This window comes from Papio anubis, chromosome 15 (assembly GCF_008728515.1).
Source record: "Papio anubis isolate 15944 chromosome 15, Panubis1.0, whole genome shotgun sequence".
Taxonomy (NCBI): domain Eukaryota; kingdom Metazoa; phylum Chordata; class Mammalia; order Primates; family Cercopithecidae; genus Papio; species Papio anubis.
The window spans coordinates 51298371-51319786 of record NC_044990.1 but is presented as its reverse complement, the minus strand read 5'-3'; the positions used below and the strand labels follow the sequence as shown (position 1 = coordinate 51319786).

Genomic DNA, 21416 nt, shown 5'->3' with positions numbered 1-21416 from the left:
CACTAAAAATATAAAAACATTAGCTAGGTGTGGTGGTGCATGCCTGCAATCTTAGCTACTCAGGAGGCTGAGGTGGGAGGATGGCTTAAACTGGGGAGGCAGAGGTCGAAGTGAGTCGAGATTGTGACACTGCATTCCAGCCTGGGAGACAGAGTGAGACTGTCTCCAAAAAAAAAAAAAAAAAAAAAAGGGTTTATTTCCTTCGAATGTTTTTCTATGTATATTGATTTTTACTGAACATGTAAACCATAGTCAAGACCATACTAATTTCACAACTGCATCCTTCATTCCATGTTTTTAATTAGCCTTTTCCCCAAATCTAAAATACCCAAGAACATGCAGTGCATGGACACAGCAAAATACACTATTTATAATATGCTAATTGAAAACTTCATCTACTGTTGGACACTTGTTAGTTCCAATTTTTACATAACAAATAATGCTGCGACATGCATCATTTATATAAACCTAGTATATAAACGTATCTCTATTTCCTTAGATAAAATTCCTTGAAGTAAAATTACTGGATCAGCTTTTTTTTTCCTTTCCATTTTGGGGGTTTACTTAATATTTAAAAGCTGAAGAAAGAGTAATACCACCCACTTGGTATATTGCCTACTGATGCAGAGACTACAGGCTCTGATGCCAACAATCAATTTCTTTTTTTTTTAAAGCCACATGGCCCTTATTTATTTATTTTTCCGTAAGTTATTGGGGGTGCAGGTGGTATCTGGTTACACAAGTAAGCTCTTTAGCGGTAATTTGAGAGACCCTGGTGCACCCATCACCCGAGCAGTATGCACTGCACCATGTATGTAGTCTTTTACCCCTTGCCCCCATTCCACTCTTCCCCCCAAGTACCCGAAGTCCATTGTATCATCCTTATGCCTTTGCGTCCTTATAGCTTAGCTCCCACATATCAGTGAGAACATGTGACATTTGGTTTTCCATTCCTGAGTTACTTCCCTTAGAATAATAGTCTCTAGTCTCATCTAGGTCATTGCAAATGCTGTTACTTCATTCATGTCTATGGCTGAGTAGTATTCCATATATATATATATCACAGTTTCTTTATCCACTCGATTGATGGGCATTTTGCAATTGTGAATTGTGCTGCTATAAATGTGTGTGCAAGTATCTTTTTCAAATAATGACTTATTTTCCTCTGGGTAGATGCCCAGTAGTGGGACTGCTGGATCAAATGGTAGTTCTTCTTCTAGTTCTTTAAGGAATCTCCACACTGTCTTCCATAGCAGCTGTACTAGATTAAATTCCCACCAGAAGTGTAGAAGTGTTCCCTAATCCCTGCATCCGTGCCAACATCTACTGTTTTTTTTTTTTTTTTTTTAAGAAGGTGTCTTGCTCTTGTCACCCAGGCTGGAGTGTAGTGGCACGATCTTGGCTCACTGCAACCTCTTCCTTCCGGGTTCCAGTGATTCTCCTGCCTCAGTCCCCCGAGTAGCTGAGATTACAGGCACCCGCCACCATGCCTAGCTAATTTTTGTATTTTTAGTAGAGACAGGGTTTCACCATGTTGGCCAGGCTGATCTCGAACTCCTGACCTCAGGTGATCCACCTGCCTCGCTCTCTCAAAGTGTTGGGATTACAGGCGTGAGTCACCTCGTCCAGCCTACTGTTTTTTGATTCTTTGATTATGGCCATTCTTGCAGGAGTAAGGGGGTATTATATCGTGGTTTTGTTTTGCATTTCCCCAATCATAGTGATATTGAGCATTTTTTCATGTTTACTGGCCATTTGTATATCTTCTTTTGAGAACTGTCTATTCATGTCCTTAGCCCACTTTTTGACGGGACTGTTTTTTTTCTTACTGATTTGAGTTCACTGTAGATTCTGGATATTCGTCCTTTGTCAGATGTAGATTGTGAAGATTTTCTCCCATTTTGTGGGCTGTTTACTCTGTTGATTGTTCCTTTTGCTGTGCAAAAGCTCTTTAATCAGGTCCCAGCTATTTAGCTTTGTTTGTTTTTTGTTTTGAGACGGAGTTTTGCTCTGGTTGCCCAGGCTGCAGTGGAATGGCACGATCTCGACTCACCGCAACCTCTACCTCCCGGGTTCAAGCGATTCTCCTGCCTCAGCCTCCCGAGTAGCTGGGATTACAGGCATGTGCAACCACTCCTGGCTAATTTTGTATTTTTAGTAGAGATAGGGTTTCTCCATGTTAGTCAGGCTAGTCTTGAATTCCCAACCTCATGTGATCTGCCTGCCTTGGCCTTCCAAAGTGCTGGGATTACAGGCATGAGCCACTGCACCTGGCCAGCTTTGATTTTATTGCAATTGCTTTTGGGTTTCTGGTCATGGAATCCTTGCCTAAGCCAATGCCTAGATGGGTTTTTCTGATGTTAGCTTCTAGAATTTTTATAGTTTTGGGTCTTAGGTTTAAGTCCTTAATCCATCTTGAGTTGATTTTTGTATTAAGGTGAGAGATGAGAATCCAATTTCATTCTCCTATATGAGGCCAGCCAATTATCCCAGCACCATTTGTTGAAAAGGGTGCCCTTTCCCCACTTTATGTTTTTGTTTGCTTTGTTATAGATCAGTTGGCTGCAAGTATTTGGGTTTATTTCTGGGTTCTCTATTCTGTTCCATTGGTCAATGTGCCTATTTTTGTACCAGTACCACACTGTTTTGGTGACTATGGCCTTATAGTATAGTTTGAAATCAGGTAGTGTGATGCCTCCAGATTTGTTCTTTTTGCTTAGTCTTGTTTTGCTGTGTGGGCTCTTTTTTGATTCCACATGAATTTTAGAATTGTTTTTTTCTAACTCTGTGAAGAATGATGGTAGTATTGATGGGGGTTTCACTGAATTTGTAGATTCTTTTGGCAGTATGATCATTTTCACAATACTGATTCTACACATCCGTGAGCATGGGATGTGTTTCCATTCGTTTGTGTCATCTACGATTTCTTTCAGCAGTGTTTTGTAGTTTTTCTTGTAAAGGTTTTTTGACTCCTTTGTTAGGAATATTCCTAAGTATTTTATATATTTTTTGCAGCTATAGTAAAAGGAGTTGAGCTCTTGATTTGACTCTGTTTGGTCGCTGTTGGTGTATTAAAAAACTACCGATTTGTGTGCATCAATCTTGGATTCGGAAACTTTGCTGAATTGTTTTATCAGTTCTAGGAGCTTTCTGGAGTAGTCCTTAGGGTTTTCAAGGTAAACGATTATATGGTCAGCAAACAAGGACAGTTTGACTTCCTCTTTACTGATTTGGATGCCCTTTATTTCTTTCTTGTTTGATTGCTCTGGCTGGGACTTCCAGTACTATGAGGAGGAGGAGTGGTGAGAATGGGCATCCTTGTCTTGTTTCAGTCCTCAGGAAGAATGCTTTCAACTTTTTCCCATTCAGTATTATGTTGGCTGTAGGTCTGTCATAGATGGCTTTTACTATGTTAAGGTATGACGATTTTGCTGAGGGTTTCAATCATAAAGCGATGCTGGGTTTTGTCTAATGCTTTTTCTGCATCTATTGAGATATAATTTTTGTTTTTAATTCTGTTTATGTGGTGTATCATATTTATTGACTTGCATACGTTAAACCATCCCAGCATCCCTGGTATGAAATCTACTTGGTCATGATGGACTATCTTTTTGATATGTTGTTAGATTCGGTTAGCTAGTATTTGTTAAGGATTTTAGCATTTATGTTCATCAAAGATATTGGTCTGTAGTTTTCTTTTTTGGTTGTATCCTTTCCTGGTTTTGGTATTATGGTGATGCTGGCTTCATAGAATGAATTAGGGAGGGTGTTCCTTCTTTCTCTATCTCGTGAAATAGTGTCAAAAGGATTGGTACCAAGTCTTCTTTGAATGTCTGGTGGAATTCTGCTGCGAATCCATCTGGTCCTGGACTTTATTTTTGGTAATTTTTAAATTACCGTTTCAATCTTGCTGCTTGTTATTGGTCTTTTCAGGGTATCTAATTCTTCTTGATTTAAGCTAGGAGGGTTGCATTTTTTCAAGGAATTTATCCATCTCTTTTAGGTTTTCTAGTTTATATGTGTAATGGTATTCACAGTAGCCTTGAATAATCTTTTGTATTTCAGTGGTGTCAGTTGTAGTATCTCCTGTTTCATTTCTCAGTGAGGTAACTTGGATTTTCTTCTTTTCTTGGTTAATTTTGTTAATGGTCTTTTTTTTTTTTTTTTTTTTTTTGAGATGGAGTTTCACTTGTTGCCCTGGCTGGAGTGCAATGGTGCAGTTTCTGCTCACTGCAACCTCCGCCTCCCAAGTTCCAGCAATTCTCCTACCTCAGCCTCCTGAGTAGCTGGGATTACAGGCATGCACCACCATCCACCAATCCACCATGCCCAGCTTTTTTTTTTTTTTTTTTTTTTTTTTTTTTTTTTTTGCATTTTCAGTAGAGACGGGGTTTCTCCATGTTGGTCAGGCTGGACTCAAACTCTCGACCTCAGGTGATCTGCCCACCTCAGCCTCCCAAAGTGCTGGGATTATAGGCATGAACCACCATGCCTGGAATGATCTATCAATTTTATTTATCTTTTCAAAGAACCAGCTTTTTGTTTCATTTATCTTGTGTATTTTTGTTGTTGTTGTTGTTCAAATTTCATTTAGTTCTGCTCTGATCTCGGTTATTTCCTTTCTTCTGCTGGGTTTGGTTTATTCTTGTTTCTCTAGTTCCTTCAGGTGTGACCTTACATTGTCTGTTTGTGCTCTTTCAGACTTTTTGATGTAGGTGTTTAGGGCCATGAACCTTCCTCTTAGCTTTGCCTTAGCTGTATTCCAGAGGTTTGGATAGGTTGTGTCATTATTGTCATTCAGTTCAAACAATTTTTAAATTTCCATCTTGATTTCATTTTTGACCCAATGCTCATTCAGGAGCAGGTTATTTAACTTCCATGTATTTGTGTGGTTTTGAAGGTTCCTTCTAGAGTTGATTTCCAGTTTTATTCCACTGCAGTCTGACAGAGTGCTTGATATAATTTCAATTTTCTTAAATTTATTGAGGCTCATTTTATGGCCTATCATATGGTCTATCTTGGAGAAAGTTCCATGTGCTGTTGAATAGAATGTGTATTCTACCGTTGTTGGATGAAATGTTCTGTTTGTATCTGTTATGTTCATTTATTCCAAGGTACAGTTTAAATCCAGTTAAATCCATTGTTTCTTTGTTGACTTTCTGTCTTGAAGACCTGTCTAATGCTGTCAGTGGAGTACTGAAGTCCTCCACTATTATTGTGTTGCTGTCTATCTCACTTCTTAGGTCTATTAGTAATTGTTTTATAAATTTGGGAGCTCCAGTATTAGATGCATTGTGATATTTTCCTGTTGGACAAGGCCTTTTACCATTATACAATGTCCCTCTTTGTCTCTTTCAACCACTGTTGCTTTAGCTTTAAAGTTTTTTTTGTCTGATACAAGAATAGCTACCCCTGCTTGCTTTTGGTGTCCATTTGCATAAAATGCCTTTTTCCACCTCTTTACTTTAAGTTTATGTGAGTCCTTATTTGTTAGGTGTGTCTCCTGAAGGCAGCAGATAGTTTGTGAGTTCTCATCCATTCTGTGGTTCTGTACCTTTTTTAAGTGGAGCATTTAGGCCATTTGCATCCAATGCTAGCATTGAAATGTGAGGTACCATTGCATTCATCATGCTCTTTGTTGACTGTCTACTTTTTATTGTTTTGATTTTTAACTTACATTTTTGTTTTATAGGTCCTGTGTGATTTATGTTTTAAAGAGATTTTGTTTTGATGTGTTTCCAGGATTTGTTTCAAGATTTAGAGCTCCTTTTAGCTGTTCTTGTAGTGGTGGCTTGGTAACAGTGAATTCTCTCAGCATTTGTTTATCTGAAAATGAGTGTATCTTTCCTTCATTTATGATGCTTAGTTTCGCTAGATACAAAATTATTGGCTTATAATTGTTTTGTTTGAGGAGGCTGAAGATAGGACCCTCCAATCCTTTCTAGCTTGCAGGCTTTTGCTGAGAAATCTGCTGTCACAGCTCTTAAGATTCTTTCCTTCGTCTTAACTTTGGATAACCTGATGGCAATGTGCCTAAGTGAAAATCTTTTTGCAATGAATTCTCCAGGTGTTCTTTGTGCTTCTTGTATTTGTATGTCTAGGTCTCTAGCAAGGCCAGGGAAGTTTTCCTCAATTATTCCCCCAAATACGTTTTCCAAGCTTTTAGAACTGTCTTCTTCCTCAGGAACACCGATTATTCTTAGGTTTGGTTGTTTAACATAATCCCACACTTCTTGGAGGCTTTGTTCATATTTTCATATTCTTTTTTCTTTGTCTCTGTTGGATTGTGTTAATTCAAAGACCATGTCTTCAAGTTCTGAATTTCTTTCTTCTACTTGTTCAATTCTATGGCTGAGACTTTCCAGAGCATTTCGCATTTCTAAAAGCATGTCCAAAGTTTACTGAATTTTTGATTGTTTTTCTTTTAGCTATTTCCTTGAATATTTCTCCCTTCACTTCTTGTACCATTTATTTTTGGATTTCCTTGCACTGGACTTCACCTTTCTCTGGTTCCTCCCTGATTAGCTTAATAACTAACCTCTTAAATTCTTTTTCAGGTAAATCAGGGCTTTCTTGGTTTGGATCTATTGCTGGTGAACTAGTGATTTTGGGGGGCGCTGAAGAGCCTCGTTTTGTTATATTACTAGGGTTGGTTTTCTGGTTCCTTCTCATTTGGGTAGGCTCTGTCAGAGGGAAAGTCAAGGGCTGAAGGCTGTTGTTCAGATTCTTTTGTCCCACGAGGTGTTCCCTTGATGTAGTACTCTCCCCCTTTTCCTGTGGATGTGGCTTCCTGTGAGCCGAACTGCAGTGATTGTTGTCGCTCTTCTGGGTCTAGCCACCCAGCGAGTCTACTCAGCTCCAGGCTGGTACTGGGGGTTTCTGCACAGTCTTGTGATGTGAACTGTCTGTGGGTCTCTCCATCATGGATACTAGCACCTATTGCGGTGGAGTGGCAGAGGGTGCAATGGACTCCATGAGGGTTCTTAGCTTTGGTGGTTTAACGCTCCATTTTTGTGCTGGTTGGCCTTCTGCAAGGAGGTGGTGCTTTCCAGAAAGCATCAGCTGTACGGAAAGGGACCAGCAGTGGGTGGGGCCCTGGAACTCCCAAGATTATATGTCCTTTGTCTTTTGCTACCAGGGTGGGTAGGGAAGGACCATCAGGTGGGGGCAGGGCTAGCTGTGTCAGAGCTCAGACTACCCTTAGGGTCAGTCTTGCTGCAGCTAATATGGGGAAGGGGAATGAGATTCCTAGGTCACTGGAGTTGTGTACCTAGGAGGATTATAGCTGCCTTTGCTGAGTCATGCAGGTTGTCAGGGAAGTTGGGGAAAGCCACCAGTCACAGGCCTCATCCAGCTCCCATGAAAACTGAAGGGCTGGTCTCAACCCCACTGCCCTCCCCACAACAGCCCCTAGTCTGTTTCCAGGCCCAGGGCGAGTTGGGCTTGAAAACTTGCCCGAGGCTTTCCACCTCTCAGAATATTTGGGGTGTCTCTCAGGTCCTGCAGGAGCAGTCCACTTCCTTCAGAGGGTCTGCGGGTCCTCTTAGGATTGCTGGTTTGTTCTTGCAGTTGATCTGGAGCTAAAATTCACAATGTGGTCAACCTTCTAAGGCCTTTAACACAGATTACCATAATGTCCAGAAGGGCTGTTTCATTTTCTGACTCATGAGATTTCCCACTTAAGGGTACTCTTGCCAGCACTTTAAAAACAACACACAGACCTATCTAAAGGTTAAAAAAAAGTTTAAATTTATATTTCGTTAATTATCAGTGAGAATTCATATGTTCATTTATTTATTTGTTAGCAATTTGCATTTCATTTCTTGGAAATGGTCCATTCCTTTTTTTCCCCACTTATTTATGTAGAAGGGGAAAGTATGTCTCCTTGATAAAATATCTTTTAAAATGAAGGACCATAAGCCCTCTGTCATATATAACACAAATAGTGTTTTTCAGTTTCTATTTTGCCTTTAATATTATTCATATTATTTTAAATATTAATTTTAAATATAAATCTTACAAATTTATGAATTTTATGAATTTATGAATTTTAAATTTTATGAATTTAAAAAATAAATTCAGCTTTTATTTTTCCTATATAATTTCTTTCCTTGCCTTCATCAGATTAACAGATTAATTCCCAAAGTAAACATAAGATATAATTTCATCTGTATTTACTTTAAAAAATTTTTTTGACGGAGTCTTGCTCTGTTGCCCAGGCCAGAGTGCAGTGATGTTGTCTCAGCTCACTGTAGCCTCGACCTCCTGGGCTTAAGCAGTCCTCCCTGCCTCAACCCCCAAGTAGCTGGGACTACAGGTGTGTGCCACCATACCTAACTTCCACAGTTTTTAAGTAGTAGATGAGGTTTCACTATGTTGGCCAGGCTGGTCTAGAACTCCTGACCTCAGGTGATCCACCAACCTCAGTCTCCAAAAGTGCTGGGATTACAGGCGTGACTCACTGCACCTGGCTCATCTGTATTTACTTCTAATACTTTCATAGCTACACACACACACACACACACACTATATGTATATAATATATATTATATATCTATATGCACCCTAGTAATCCATCTGAGTTTAAGTTTGCTGTATGGTATGAGGTATTGAGTCAACTATTTTCTCTAAATATTCAAATGATTATCACAGCATCATTTATTGTCCAATCCACACTTTCCCTATTGATTTGAAATGTGACCTTTACCATGTATAAATTCTTAAATTTATGTAAATATGTTTTGGGGCTTTGCATTTTATAACATTTGTGAACTAATTTTGTGTGCAGCTTAATTATTCTTGCCTCAGAACACACTTTAAAATGTGATATACATTTCCATTATTTCTTTTTAAAAAGTACTTTTAAAAATATTGACTATTCTGTATTTGTTTTTCTTTCCAGTTGTACTATAGAATTATTTTCAGTTAAAAAATATGCTGGCGTCTGATTAGATAGAAACATATCATATTATTTGATGAAAACTGAAAAAAATGTATACTTCATTCCCTTCCAGAAACATGGTGTTTCATTTCACATGTCAGTGAAGTTCTATAGTTTTCTTCATATAGATTCTGCACTGTTCTTATTAAAAATATTCCAAGTCATTATATATTTTTGGTTGCTATTGTGAATGAGATTTTTCTTATTTTTGTTTCCTAACAATTCCATTCCTTTTCAGTATACATCTTTCTGAAATACATATTTCCTTTTTTTTTTTGCAGGATAGTGCCACATCCTATAGGAGAAACAAAGCTCAATATAAATCTTGCACTTAGGGACTTTACATGCCATGCTAATGTGGAAAGAAAAGCTTGTACATGTACCTCCAATTTTTTCTGATATTTTTCACATTCCAATTGACACTGTGTAAGATTTCTTGCCGTTTCCTCTTGTAGAAGTTGAACACGCTCACTTTCAAAAGATTTTAATTTACTTTGATGGAGAAATTCTGTTACTTTGCTTTCTGTACTAAGTTGTAGTTCTCTGTACCTGAAAGAAGCAGAATGGTTATGACATTCTAAAGAAAGCAGTCTCAATGATTTATATACTCATAAACCTTACTTCTACATTTTCTACTCCCTTATATTTGTGCAGTTAATAATTTATATTTATTCAGCAAAGCTTTTATAAAGAATTTAGGTAGGTGTATGTATGAAAATATGTAATTCCAGTGAACATATCAATTAACTTTTACCATTCTACCCTCATTTTCATTCCTTCTACCCCAAAATAATTATTTCCTATTATTTTGTAAATGGCAAGAACAAATTTCAGTTACATTGCTTGGAATGATTTAATTTCTATACTTTTCATAGGCCTTCTTAAGTCTATGGCATTGTTTCCCAGCTTGCTATTTCATCCTAAATCTAAATAATGTCAGATGGAGAAGAAAGCAATGAAATATGCACATTAAACTACAAATTCTTGAAACATTTGCAAAATAAACTTAGTAAATATACATATATTTTGATATTACAAGAAAAAAATGTACAAACTGTGAAGATAAATATAGGCCTACAAGTAGGCTATTACAACTCAGATAAGGAACATTCTCCTCATTCCATAGGTATAACTAATAATAAAAACATTTCCACTTAACATATAAATCACCACATACTATAAATTTGAAAATGCTTAAGGTTGATTGTGTTCTAACAGAAAAGTAAAATACAGATACACTATATCTTTTCAGGGAGCTATTATGAACCCAGTATAATGCTAGGTATGTTATTAAAATTCATTTATTCAAATATTTATTGAGCTAGTCAGTATGCTAGGTAATGTGTATATATTGGTAGATAAAATATTGCTTTTAAAAATAACTTACAGTTTTCTGGGGAGAACAGGCAAATAAACATGAAAATTCAATGGAGTATAGTAAGTGCTTCAATTGGGTAATCTCTAGGATCAATGGGAACATATATGAAGGAGACCTAACTTGGTTTGTGTGGAGGGTGTGTGTGTGTGAGTGTGTGTGTGTAAGGCAGGAGGAGGTAAGGGGTGGGAAGCATTCTAGGGAGAAGAAATGTGAGTTACGTGCAGGGCAGTGAAGCAGAGAGCATAGTCACTTCACAGTGATAGTCTTTCTGCTATTACATAATATTCATAACTGACATTTCTGAGGTAAGATAAACTTTAAAATGCTTTTTAAAGGCTATTTCACTCCTGTCAGTGAGTCAAAATACCATTCAAAATATAATCAGAGAAGATAGGCATTAGATACACACCATGGGCTATTTCAACTCTCAGATGGGTGTAAGTTCCATACAATGCACATTTCACATTAATATACAGTAAAGCTTTAAAGTGAATGTCAGTTTTTGTGATTAACTTTTTTGGAAAATCCTGGTATTAATTATATAAAACTGTTTACAATTTTATTAAAAAATACCTTTTTATATAGAAAAACAAACACTGATAAATTATTTACTGAGACATAATTCATATATCATAAAATTCACTCTTTTAACATACACAATTCTGTGGTTTTTAGCTTATTTACAAAGTTGCACACCATTATCTAATTAAAAACATTTTAATTACCCTAAAAAATCCCCATGTTCATTAGTCACTCCCTATTCTCCTCCTCATCCAGGCCTGGCAACCACTGATCTACTTTTTGTCTCTAAAAGTTTGCTTACTCTGAACATTTCATATAAATGGAATCATATAATATGTGGCCTTCTGGTGTTTTCAAGGTTCATTCATGTTGTAGCATGAATCAACATTTCATTCCTTTTTATAACCGAATAACATTCAATTGTATAACTATATCACATTTTGCTTATCCATCATCAGTTGATGGACATTTGGGTTGTTTCTGATTTTGGGCTACGATGAATAATGCTACCATGAACATTTATGTACAAGTTTTTGTGTAAACATGAATTCATTTCTCTTCGTTATATACCTAGGAACAGAATTGCTATGTCATATGTCACTCTATTTTTAACTTTTTGAGAAACTGCCCAACTTTTTTCCAACATGGTTGCACCATTTTACATTCCTGTCAGCAATAACAAGGATGCCAATTTCTCCACATTCTCAACAACACTGATCTTTGTCTGCCTTTTGATTATGCATCCTAGAGTGTGTGAAGTGGTAAAAAAAAAATACCTTTTACTAAAAAAATTTATTAATTCAACATTTTATGACATAAAAATGTCCCTGTACTCTTTGAGGCAAGTTGTTTTATAAATATAGACGTATTAAATGTGTGAAATCAATACCTTCTTTGTATGTGAGACTAGGACATACATAGACCATATTATGAAATAAATTCTGGAAAAGTAATTTAGAATGTGATTATCTTTAAATCATCTTTAAGATAATTTATCCTAAAAAGATTAAACTGCAAATTTTGCCTTTTTATGGATTCAGGATGTTGTTGCTTCGGATATCAATGCCAACTCCAAATAGGTAATTAAAGACTTAGCTTTTAGCATCACCGGTTTCTATTCATTACATGGCACCTGAAAGTTACTTTCAGCACTAATATTATTTCCTTATATTGAAAAGCTAAACAGTAAACAGTATTTAGACATTTAGAATATAGAAAATTTAACAGAAGTTAAACAATAAACCATCTAGGTGGTAACAAGAATTATCTCCTAAAAATTTGAATATAGTAAGTTTCATAAATTGGAGTTTCGTAAAATGAAATGGTAATTCTAACGGACTAGTCTATTCCCATGTTGTTTACGTAAGTGAAAGGATCTGCCTCATATTATTAAGTCTGTGTAATTATTTTGTTAAACTGAACTCTGAAAACTTTGAACAAACATAGCTACAAAAGTAGCTCCAACAGTGAGGAACTGATGATGCCCAGGAGCTAGTTTCAGGTAACTCCCACTTAACTTGTTTTGCTAATATAACCCATCACATTTTACTTTGTTGACTCAGACTTCTCATCTCATACTCTCAATCTGAACATCTTATTTGAGGTAAGTCAGTATTATTCATACATTAACAACTTCATGTTTGATATTCTAATTTATTAGCATAGTAACCTTAAGAGGTCATATTTTCCACACAGAATCTCCACCTATTCTCACAACCATCTCATCCCCAGGCCCAAAATTTGGCTTCATTTGTCTTTATGCTACATTTGTAACTGGGTTTTTAGTTTTCATAAGACCCAACCATATATCACATACTACTTTAAAAAAACAGAAAGGGCTAGAACTAATGGTTTGCTCTGAAGGAATATTCACTGCAACAGCACTTCTGGGGTTGGAAGTACAGGGAGAAAAAGTGTTAAAAGGTGAAAATCAGCTATTACACAGTGAGTTACAAAGAAAGTAATTAAACTCCCAGTAGCAGGACATGTTCTGTGACGCTGAGAAATAACCACAGGACAGACATCAATGTGACACTGGAGTCTCACAAATAGGAAAATGTATTTGTTAATAAAAATACTAGATAAAGCATCAGATAACAGGTTTTCATAACAAAATTTACATTGGCAGTCTTTACATGTAGACCCTACACGGGAAGTTTTACTTGTTAGACTTGATGTATTGAGCCACGCATGTATATGGTTTATTCCCAACTCTTATTAACAAAGTCAATATTGAGTAAAAGTAATACAGTGAAAGACCCATATTTAACCCATTTTAACTGCTTATTTAAGCTCACTTTTTTATTTCAATGAGAAACAACTGACTTTTGAATTCTGTACACAAAATGTTCATGGCTTGTACTACATTAAAAATTCTGAACCCAGTTATCAAATCTTGTTCGGTAAACAGGCATTCTAAGGCAGAATACCTAAAAAGTAGTAAAACTCAGTGGTGAGGTTCATGTAATGACCAGGGCCAGAATATGGTACTTGCATTAAGAAATTTAACAACCGGTCCAGGTTGGAAGTAAGACAGTGCAGTAGTTGAGGCAAAGCATTTATCTGTATGTGGCAGGACAACTGTGTACAGATAAAGAGTACGGGAAGTAAGACCCTGCCCCAAGGCAGACTGGCAAAAGAAGTTAAGCAAAGTCACAAGATTTCCAGTACCAGTAAAGGTTCACGGAAAGATTTTTAGTATTCAGTTATTAGGCAAATTAATAACAAAGCGCTGAAAGATACTTTCAACTTTATGTTGAAATATGGAGAGATGGGTCAATAAAGAGAGAATATTGTAGCTTAGAAGAATACACAGAAGTAGGTAGTCAGAGATAGACTGATAAGTTTTTCGTGTGAGCAGGAAAATTTAGTTTTAAATTCCACAAGTAAGTGGGGCAGAGATTGATAAACTTTCTATACTTGAAAGAACTGTGAAACAAAGATGGGCCTGAATCTCCAGATAGATTCAGTCTTTGGTAGATTCAGTTGTAAGAAATTGGAGTTGACAAGGACAGAAGCTGATGTGTCTAGTCAACTGAGAATTCAGTCTTGCTCATAAGGATAAGCTGTTTATATTTTCATAAATTTTCTTCTCTGTACAAGTAAATATTTTCAAATTTATTTTCAATTCTATAAATAATTTATCAAATCCACTGTGAGGCTAAAAACTCCAAACATTACAAATAAAGATTACAGACTTCTTCTTCTTCTTTTTTTTCTTTTTTGTAGAGACAGGGTCTCACTATGTTGCCTAGGCTGGTCTCGAAATCCTGGGCTCAAGCCATCCTCCCATCTCAGCCTCCCAAAGTGCTGGGATTACAGGTGTGGGTCACTGCACCTGGCCCAGACCTCTATCACTACTCTCAATTCCATTTCTCCTTTGAGAGATAATCACTGTTATTAGTTTTCTGTGTATCTAAGAGGTTTTTCTTTAAAACATGCATGCATATCACATATCAATTGATGTATCAGTTCTCTTTTTTTTTTTTTTAAACAAATAGCATATCACACATATTCTTCTCTGTAACTTCCTTTTTTTCATATAGACTGTCCTGGGATCTGTTTTTTCCATGTCTATACCTCATTCTTTTCATTTGCTGTGTAACAGAGCACAATGTGGACATAACCATTTAATTAATTCCAAATAATTTAATTCTAAACTGATTAACATTTAGATTATTTCAAAATGCTTCAAAGCATCATATACAGAGCTTCAAAGATCATCCTAAGAATTGCCTCCCATGCACAAGTAAATATTTAAGAAAGATACCATGAAGTGAAATTCTGTCAAAAGATTTTAAATTTTGATACTGCCATTTTTTTTTTCCAAATGGCTACATCAATTTAAAATGAAACTCTAAGTGTATGAAATATGATTTCTGCATATCCTCACCAATAGTTGATATTATTCTCTATAAATGTTTGCTATGCATATTACATATGAATTATGCTTTCATGTAGAATTTGCTATCCTTCCCTCAATATTGTAACTTAAAAATCTTCTTATGTTATTAAACCTCCTTCAAAAATAAGATTTTCAATTGTCCTCATGATTTTCCATTCTCAACAATTCTTTCATTTTTAAATAGTTAACCTCTCCCCAACTTCTCACCCATTGTTCACAACAAACAGTATACCCAGTTTATTCACCCACCAAGTGCAATGGGCTTTACTCTGAATGGCTGAATTTCCAAAAACAAAACTCATCTTTGAAGGAAGAAGACTGTTAAAATGAAAAGTTATTCCAAGAACTGTGCTGTAAAATAAGTGAACTGAGCAATACCAGCACAGTTGGAAAAAAAGCATACGGGCTTCTACCGTATTGACCTTGGTGGAGGGTATTCTCATTTGTGTCCATACATTCTGATGTGCTTCTTTTAAAAATAAAAACTTGACTCATTACCTACATATTTAGATACGAATCATGGATATATCTAAAATCACACAAGGACACTGAGTTATATAAAAAGAAAGGAAGTGTACATCCTAAAGAAATAATAAATAATATACCATATAGGTAAAGGTATCTGGGAAACGAGAGGTGAGAGGAGAAAATTAGTTGTTTTTACATTACATGATTCAACTTAAAATTAATTTTACTGAACGCAACTCAAAAAATTTTTTATATGAGAAATTTAAAAAATAAAAAAATTAAGTACTTTCCATTTAAATAATTTTGGCTTAGGTATATCTTTTACTTCTCACAACAAAGTGTTATTAGCTAGACAGAGATGAGGTATTACCACATCAGTGTCTAGTATAGGGTATAGGTCTTTGGTTATTTTTTTATATCCTGAAAACATTTGAAAGATGTCAGAATACAAAAATAAGCACACCTACCTTATTATGCCCGATCTATAACTTCTAATTGACTTTAAGAAAACCAGAAGTATCCAAGTTTTATGTATTTCAAAAACTATAAAACTACATTTACACATATATATATCATAACTTACAGAGAATATATCTGAAATTACTTTCATGTTATTAAAATACAAAATGTTATCTTACAGATTTTACTTTTGCGCATTACTGCTACTTACTGTTCTACCAACTGTTTTCTTTTGCTTTTTAGTTATCTGTATATTTAAAAAATTTTAAATATATACCTAGATACTGAATCAAAATTATTTTTGATGAAAATTAGGGGAGCAATTACATTAATTTAAAAATGTACATATAAAATTATAGAGCCCAAAGATGTCCAGTAAGTTGAAAAAAAAATGAAAAACTATAGAGTAACACAGTTATCTGTACAGTTCTCTACACATGTGTTTCCCTTCCAACTATGAAATTTTCCAAATTGAAAAGCAAGAAGGTAGAAAAAACTTATAAAGCCAACATTAATGTTGCAACAATGATGCATAAAGAACATGAGAAAGGAATTTAAAAGGAGTTTGGGTATTTCTCCAAACGTTTCTGCCATTTAGATGATTTCTTCAACCAGTTCACTTCTCAGCTGCAATACTACATCTGTCATTTTTGGCTTAGAAGCTAATTCTTAAATGAATGTGAGAGGTCTTTTTTTGCTGAGTTAAAAACGCTGAGTATGTTTGACAACTGTACCATGGATTTATAAGAATTTCAAGCATGTATTTGGAGTAATTCAATGCATCCATACGATCAAATAAAATATGTGTCATTAATAAACAACATGTAGTAATATCTGGTCATCTTATAAGGCAAAAAAATAGGTACTACAGGTATGTGAAGAGTACTTAACTGAAACAAATGTAAGGAAAGGAATGTTGTCATAAAATAAAAGCATGTATGAGATAAAATTAGAGTAAAACATTTTATAACAGTGTTTGATTGGGTCTGTTTTCCCTTTTGTGTCAACATGACAACACTTAAAATTCAGCTTGAATTATCCTCTGAACCAAGAGTATTTATTATATTAGTGCTTCATAGCACTCAAAACTCTATTTCACGCTGCTTTTAATGTATATCTCAGTGTTAGTCTACATTAAAGAAAAAAAAAATCAGAACATATAAACTGAATCTTAAAAAGTCATTAGAAAAAGCACTTTTGGAGGGATGCTTTTATGAAGAATAGCGTAAAGTATTAATAGTAGCAGGATGGAGGCTAATCATGCTTTTGTCCTATTTTTCAGAAATATATAGCTCAAGAAAAGACATTTACTATGGTTAACATACATATTGTAAAAGGTAAAAAGGGATGTAAAAGTCATTTATTTAGATCAACTTCCTAATAACAGGCAAGCCCTATAAATGCTAATTTATCCAAATTAATGTTCTGAAATGGGTTAAGGAATACTCCAAAAAACTCCTGAATACAGCAACCAGAGTCATGGGTCTCTAAGCCTAGGTGGTCTTACAGTAAAGCTGGATCATTAGCAACATTTTTTTCTTTTCTAAGGATGAGGATGACTCCTGAGGTTGACTTTATCTAGCCTAACCAGGGAGGACCATCAGAATTACTTGGGGAACTTCAAAGAACTCTAGATGCCATGGTTCTGCCTGAGACCTTCTGAATCAAAATCCTTGGGGGAAAACTTGAGCATGTTGAGTTCTGGATGATAATGTGAGCTAACACAAGTAAAATGTTCACAACAACACACTGTACAATTAAAATATAAGTTACTCGAGTGCAGGAATCTTGTCTAATCCATCTTTGGATTCCTAAGATTTCGTATATATTCTGGCATATGATAAGCTCTTAATGAGATAATGGTATATCCAGAATATTACTAACTCTTAATGCTTACTGAGTTAATGAATGGAGTCATAGTAACCATGAGGTTTTTAGGTGTTATAAAATTAGAATGCTAAATAGGTTCAAGCCAGGATAGAAAACATTAAAATATTAAATACCAATTTGATGAGGGGCAGTCTCTTACTGAAGTATGAAAAAACCAGTGAACTAAGATTATTGTTTCCAGGTTTAGGTGTCAGTAAAAGATGAAAACAAATTACAGAGAGTGAAGAAAAGAGAAACCAAAATGATTATAGGTTAGGTGTGACCAAACTACAAAAAAGTAAATTAAACTTTCAAAAAATATACAGTTTGGATAAGGGCTAAGGTGGTAGACGGAGACATGACAACATTCTAAAAACACTTACAAAAAAGAAATGCAAAAAAGGGAGCAAAAGTATTGTGATATGACAGGCTCTATCTGAGTTCTGTAACAAGTTAAAATTATTACAAATTTTATATACAATTTTAGGAATCTATGTGCGACTCACTAGCCTACCTACAAGAATGTAATAAAGTCTATCATAAGGGCATATAAAACAGAAGTAAAGAAGAAAAACGTAACATAGTAAGAACTAAATCACTATTTCCCCACCGCTTATTTCTGTCTAATTAGACTTAATGGACTAAATAATTACTTACTAGTATTTCTGTTAAATTCTATCTTGGGATATTCAAAGAAATAGAGAGTAAATATAATCTTATGTTAGGTACTCAGTAAACATATTATAATTATATTTTTATTTTCTACAACTGTTTATAACATGAGAAAGTTTAAAAGTTTCAGAAAAAGTGTACACACTTTGGTATCTATTTAACCATCTCTAACATTTCAGGATAAAAAAGAAATAATAAAGAGCCTAATATAATCAAAGCAACTCAGTAAGCATTAATCTAATTAAACAAACTCCAATTTTTAACATCTGACATTATTATTCCGAAGAAATGTCTTCTCTCAAACATTCTCCTGGGCCTTGCTTTTCTCCCTACACTTTTCTCATGTCCTCCCCCGCAGAAAGTGTTGCTTTTTCTCTCTAGGTTGGCTGAAATTTGGTGCTTTTATTATTGCTCTGTCCCTTATTCCTCTTCTCTCGCTTTCTATTGTAACCATGACTAAGTGGGTTGTGAGAGGCTTGTGATATTAATAAAAAGCCAGTGATGAACTTTAAAGGCGTTTACTATACTAAGAGGAAACTTGAATTGGCATGATGCCTATCAGGATGTGTACAGACCAATACAAAAGGAAAGGAGTCTAACATTTGAGCGCTTTTATTTACTGTCATATACAGGTATAAATAGTTTTTTCATTTAATCATCTCCAAAGCACTAACACAGAATTTAGGATTATTCTTTTCAAAAAATCTTTAATTTTTATAGGTACATAGTAGGTATATGGGATATTTTGATACAGGCATACAATGTGTAATAATTCCATCAGGGTAAATGAGGTATCCATTACTTCAAGGATTTATCCTTTGTGTTACAAACAATCTAATACACTATTTTAGTTATTTTATGCATGTATGTATGTAAGTATGTATGTAGGTACGTATGTGTATTTTTAGTAGAGATGGGGTTTTGCAATGTTGGCCAGGCTGACCTCAAGTGATCCTCCCGCCTCAGCCTCCCAAAATGCTTGGATTACAGATGTGATCCACCACACCTGGTCTAGTTATTTTAAAATGTACAATTAGGCCAGGCGCGGTGGCTCATGCTTGTAGTCCCAGAAGTTTTGGAGGCTGAGGTGGGCGGATTATTTGAGGTCAGGAGTTCGAGACCAGCCTGGCCAAAATGGTGAAAGCCTTTCTCTACTAAGAATAGAAAAAATTAGCTGGTGTGGTGGCACATGCCTGTAATCCCAGCTACTCAGGAGGCTGAGGCAGGACAATCACTTGAACCTGGGAGGCGGCAGTTTGCAGCGGGCCAAGATCACGCCACTATACTCCAGCCAGGGCTAGAGCTACCATAAGATCCAGCAATCATGATCCAGTATAAAGCCAGAGAGAAACTGTCTAAAAAAAAATGTACAATTAAATTGTTACTGACTGTAGTCACCATGTTGTGCTTCCAAATACATCTTATTCCACTTTCCTATTATTTTTGTACCTATTACCCATCCGCCGTTCTCCCAACTACCCTCCAAATACATCTTATTCCACTTTCCTATTATTTTTGTACCTATTAGCCATCCGCCGTTCTCCCAACTACCCTTCTGGTAACTGTCTCTGGTTACCATCATTCTACTCTCTATCTCTATGAGTTCAGCTGTTTTAATTTTTAGCTCCCACAAACAAGTGAGAACATGCAAAATTTTTCTTATTGTGCCTGGCTTATTTTACTTAACATAATGACCTCCAGTTCCATTCATGTTGTTGCAAATGACAGAATTTCATTCTTTTTTATGTCTGAAGAATACTCCATTGTGTATACATACCACATTTTCTTTATTCAGTATCTGTTGATGGACACTTGGGTTGCTTCCAAGTCTTGGCTACTGTAAATACTACTGCAATAAGTATGGAAGTGCAGATATTTGTCTGATATACTGATTTCCTTTCTTTTGGGATATACATAAAACTAAAAATAAAGCTACCATATGATCCAGCAATCACTGATCCAGCATAAAGCTACCATATGATCCAGCATAAATCTACTTTTAGTTTTTTGAGGAACCTCTAAACTGTTCTCCATAGTGGTTGTACTAAGTTACATTCCCACCAACAGTGTATGAGGGTTCTCTTTAGTCCACATCCTCGTCAGCATTTGTTATTGCTTGTCTTTTGGATAAATGCCCTTTTAACTGGGGTGAGATGATGTCTCACTGCAGTTTTGATTTGCATTTCTCTGATGATCAGTGATGTTGAGTACCTTTCCATAACCCTGTTTACCATATGTATGCCTTCTTCTGAGAAATGTCTATTTAGATCTTTTGCCCGTTTAAAAATTGGATTATTAGATTTTTTTTCCTACCGAATTGTTTGAGCTCCTTATATATTCTGGTTATTAATTCCTTGTCAGATGGATTGTTCGCAAATATTTTCTCCCATTTTGTGGGTTGTCTCTTCACTTTGTTGATTGTTTCCTTTGCTACGCAGGGGCTTTTTTTTACTTGATATTATCCCGTTTGTCCATTTTTGCTTTGGCTGCCTGTGCTTGTGGGGTATTACTCAAGAAAACTTTGCTCAGAACAATGTCCTAGAGAGTTTCTCCAATGTTTTAGTAGTTTTATAGTTTGAGGTCTTAGATGTAAGTCTTTGACTCATGTTGATTTTACTCTTGTATATGGCAAGAGATAGAGGTCTAATTTTATTCTTCTGCATATGGACATCCAGTTTTCCCAGTATCATCTATTGAAGAGACTGTCCTTTCCCCAATGTATGTTCCTGGCATCTTTCTCAAAAATAAGTTCACTGGAGATGTATGGATTTGTTTCTGATTTCTCTATTTTTTTCCAGTGTGTCTGTTTTTACACTGGTACCATGCCATTTTGGTTACTACAGCACTGTAGTATATTTTGAAGTCAGGCAATGTGATTCCTCCAGTTTTGTTCTTTTTGCATAGGATAGCTTTGGCTATTGTGGGTCTACTGTGGTTCCATATATATTTTAGAATTTTTTTTTTCTACTCCTGTGAAGAATGTCATTGGTATATTGAGAGGGATTGCATTGAATCTGTAGACTGCTCTAGGTAAGTATGGACATTTTAACAACATTGGTTCTTCCAATCCATGAACATGGAATAAATCTTTCCATCTTTTGTGTGTTCTCCTCAATGTCTTGCACCACTGTTTTACAGTTTTCATTGTAAAGATCTTTTACTTCTTTTTTATTTTTTTCTTCTTTTTCAAGACGCCTAGGCTG

General features: G+C 35.5%; 1 protein-coding gene across 3 annotated transcripts in view; it reads right to left on the bottom strand.

The window, feature by feature from the left end:
* The window catches only part of PIBF1 (progesterone immunomodulatory binding factor 1), a 237121-nt gene that overhangs the window by 111193 nt on the left and 104512 nt on the right, over positions 1-21416 (bottom strand). For all 3 annotated transcript variants that reach the window (XR_001896934.3, XM_003913944.5, XM_021929673.2), the window contains exon 11: positions 9325-9490. Coding sequence is in view for 2 of the 3 variants with exons in the window: in XM_003913944.5 (XP_003913993.2) it covers positions 9325-9490 (166 nt within the window). In the remaining variant the exon portion in view is untranslated. The remainder of the gene's footprint in view (positions 1-9324; positions 9491-21416) is intronic.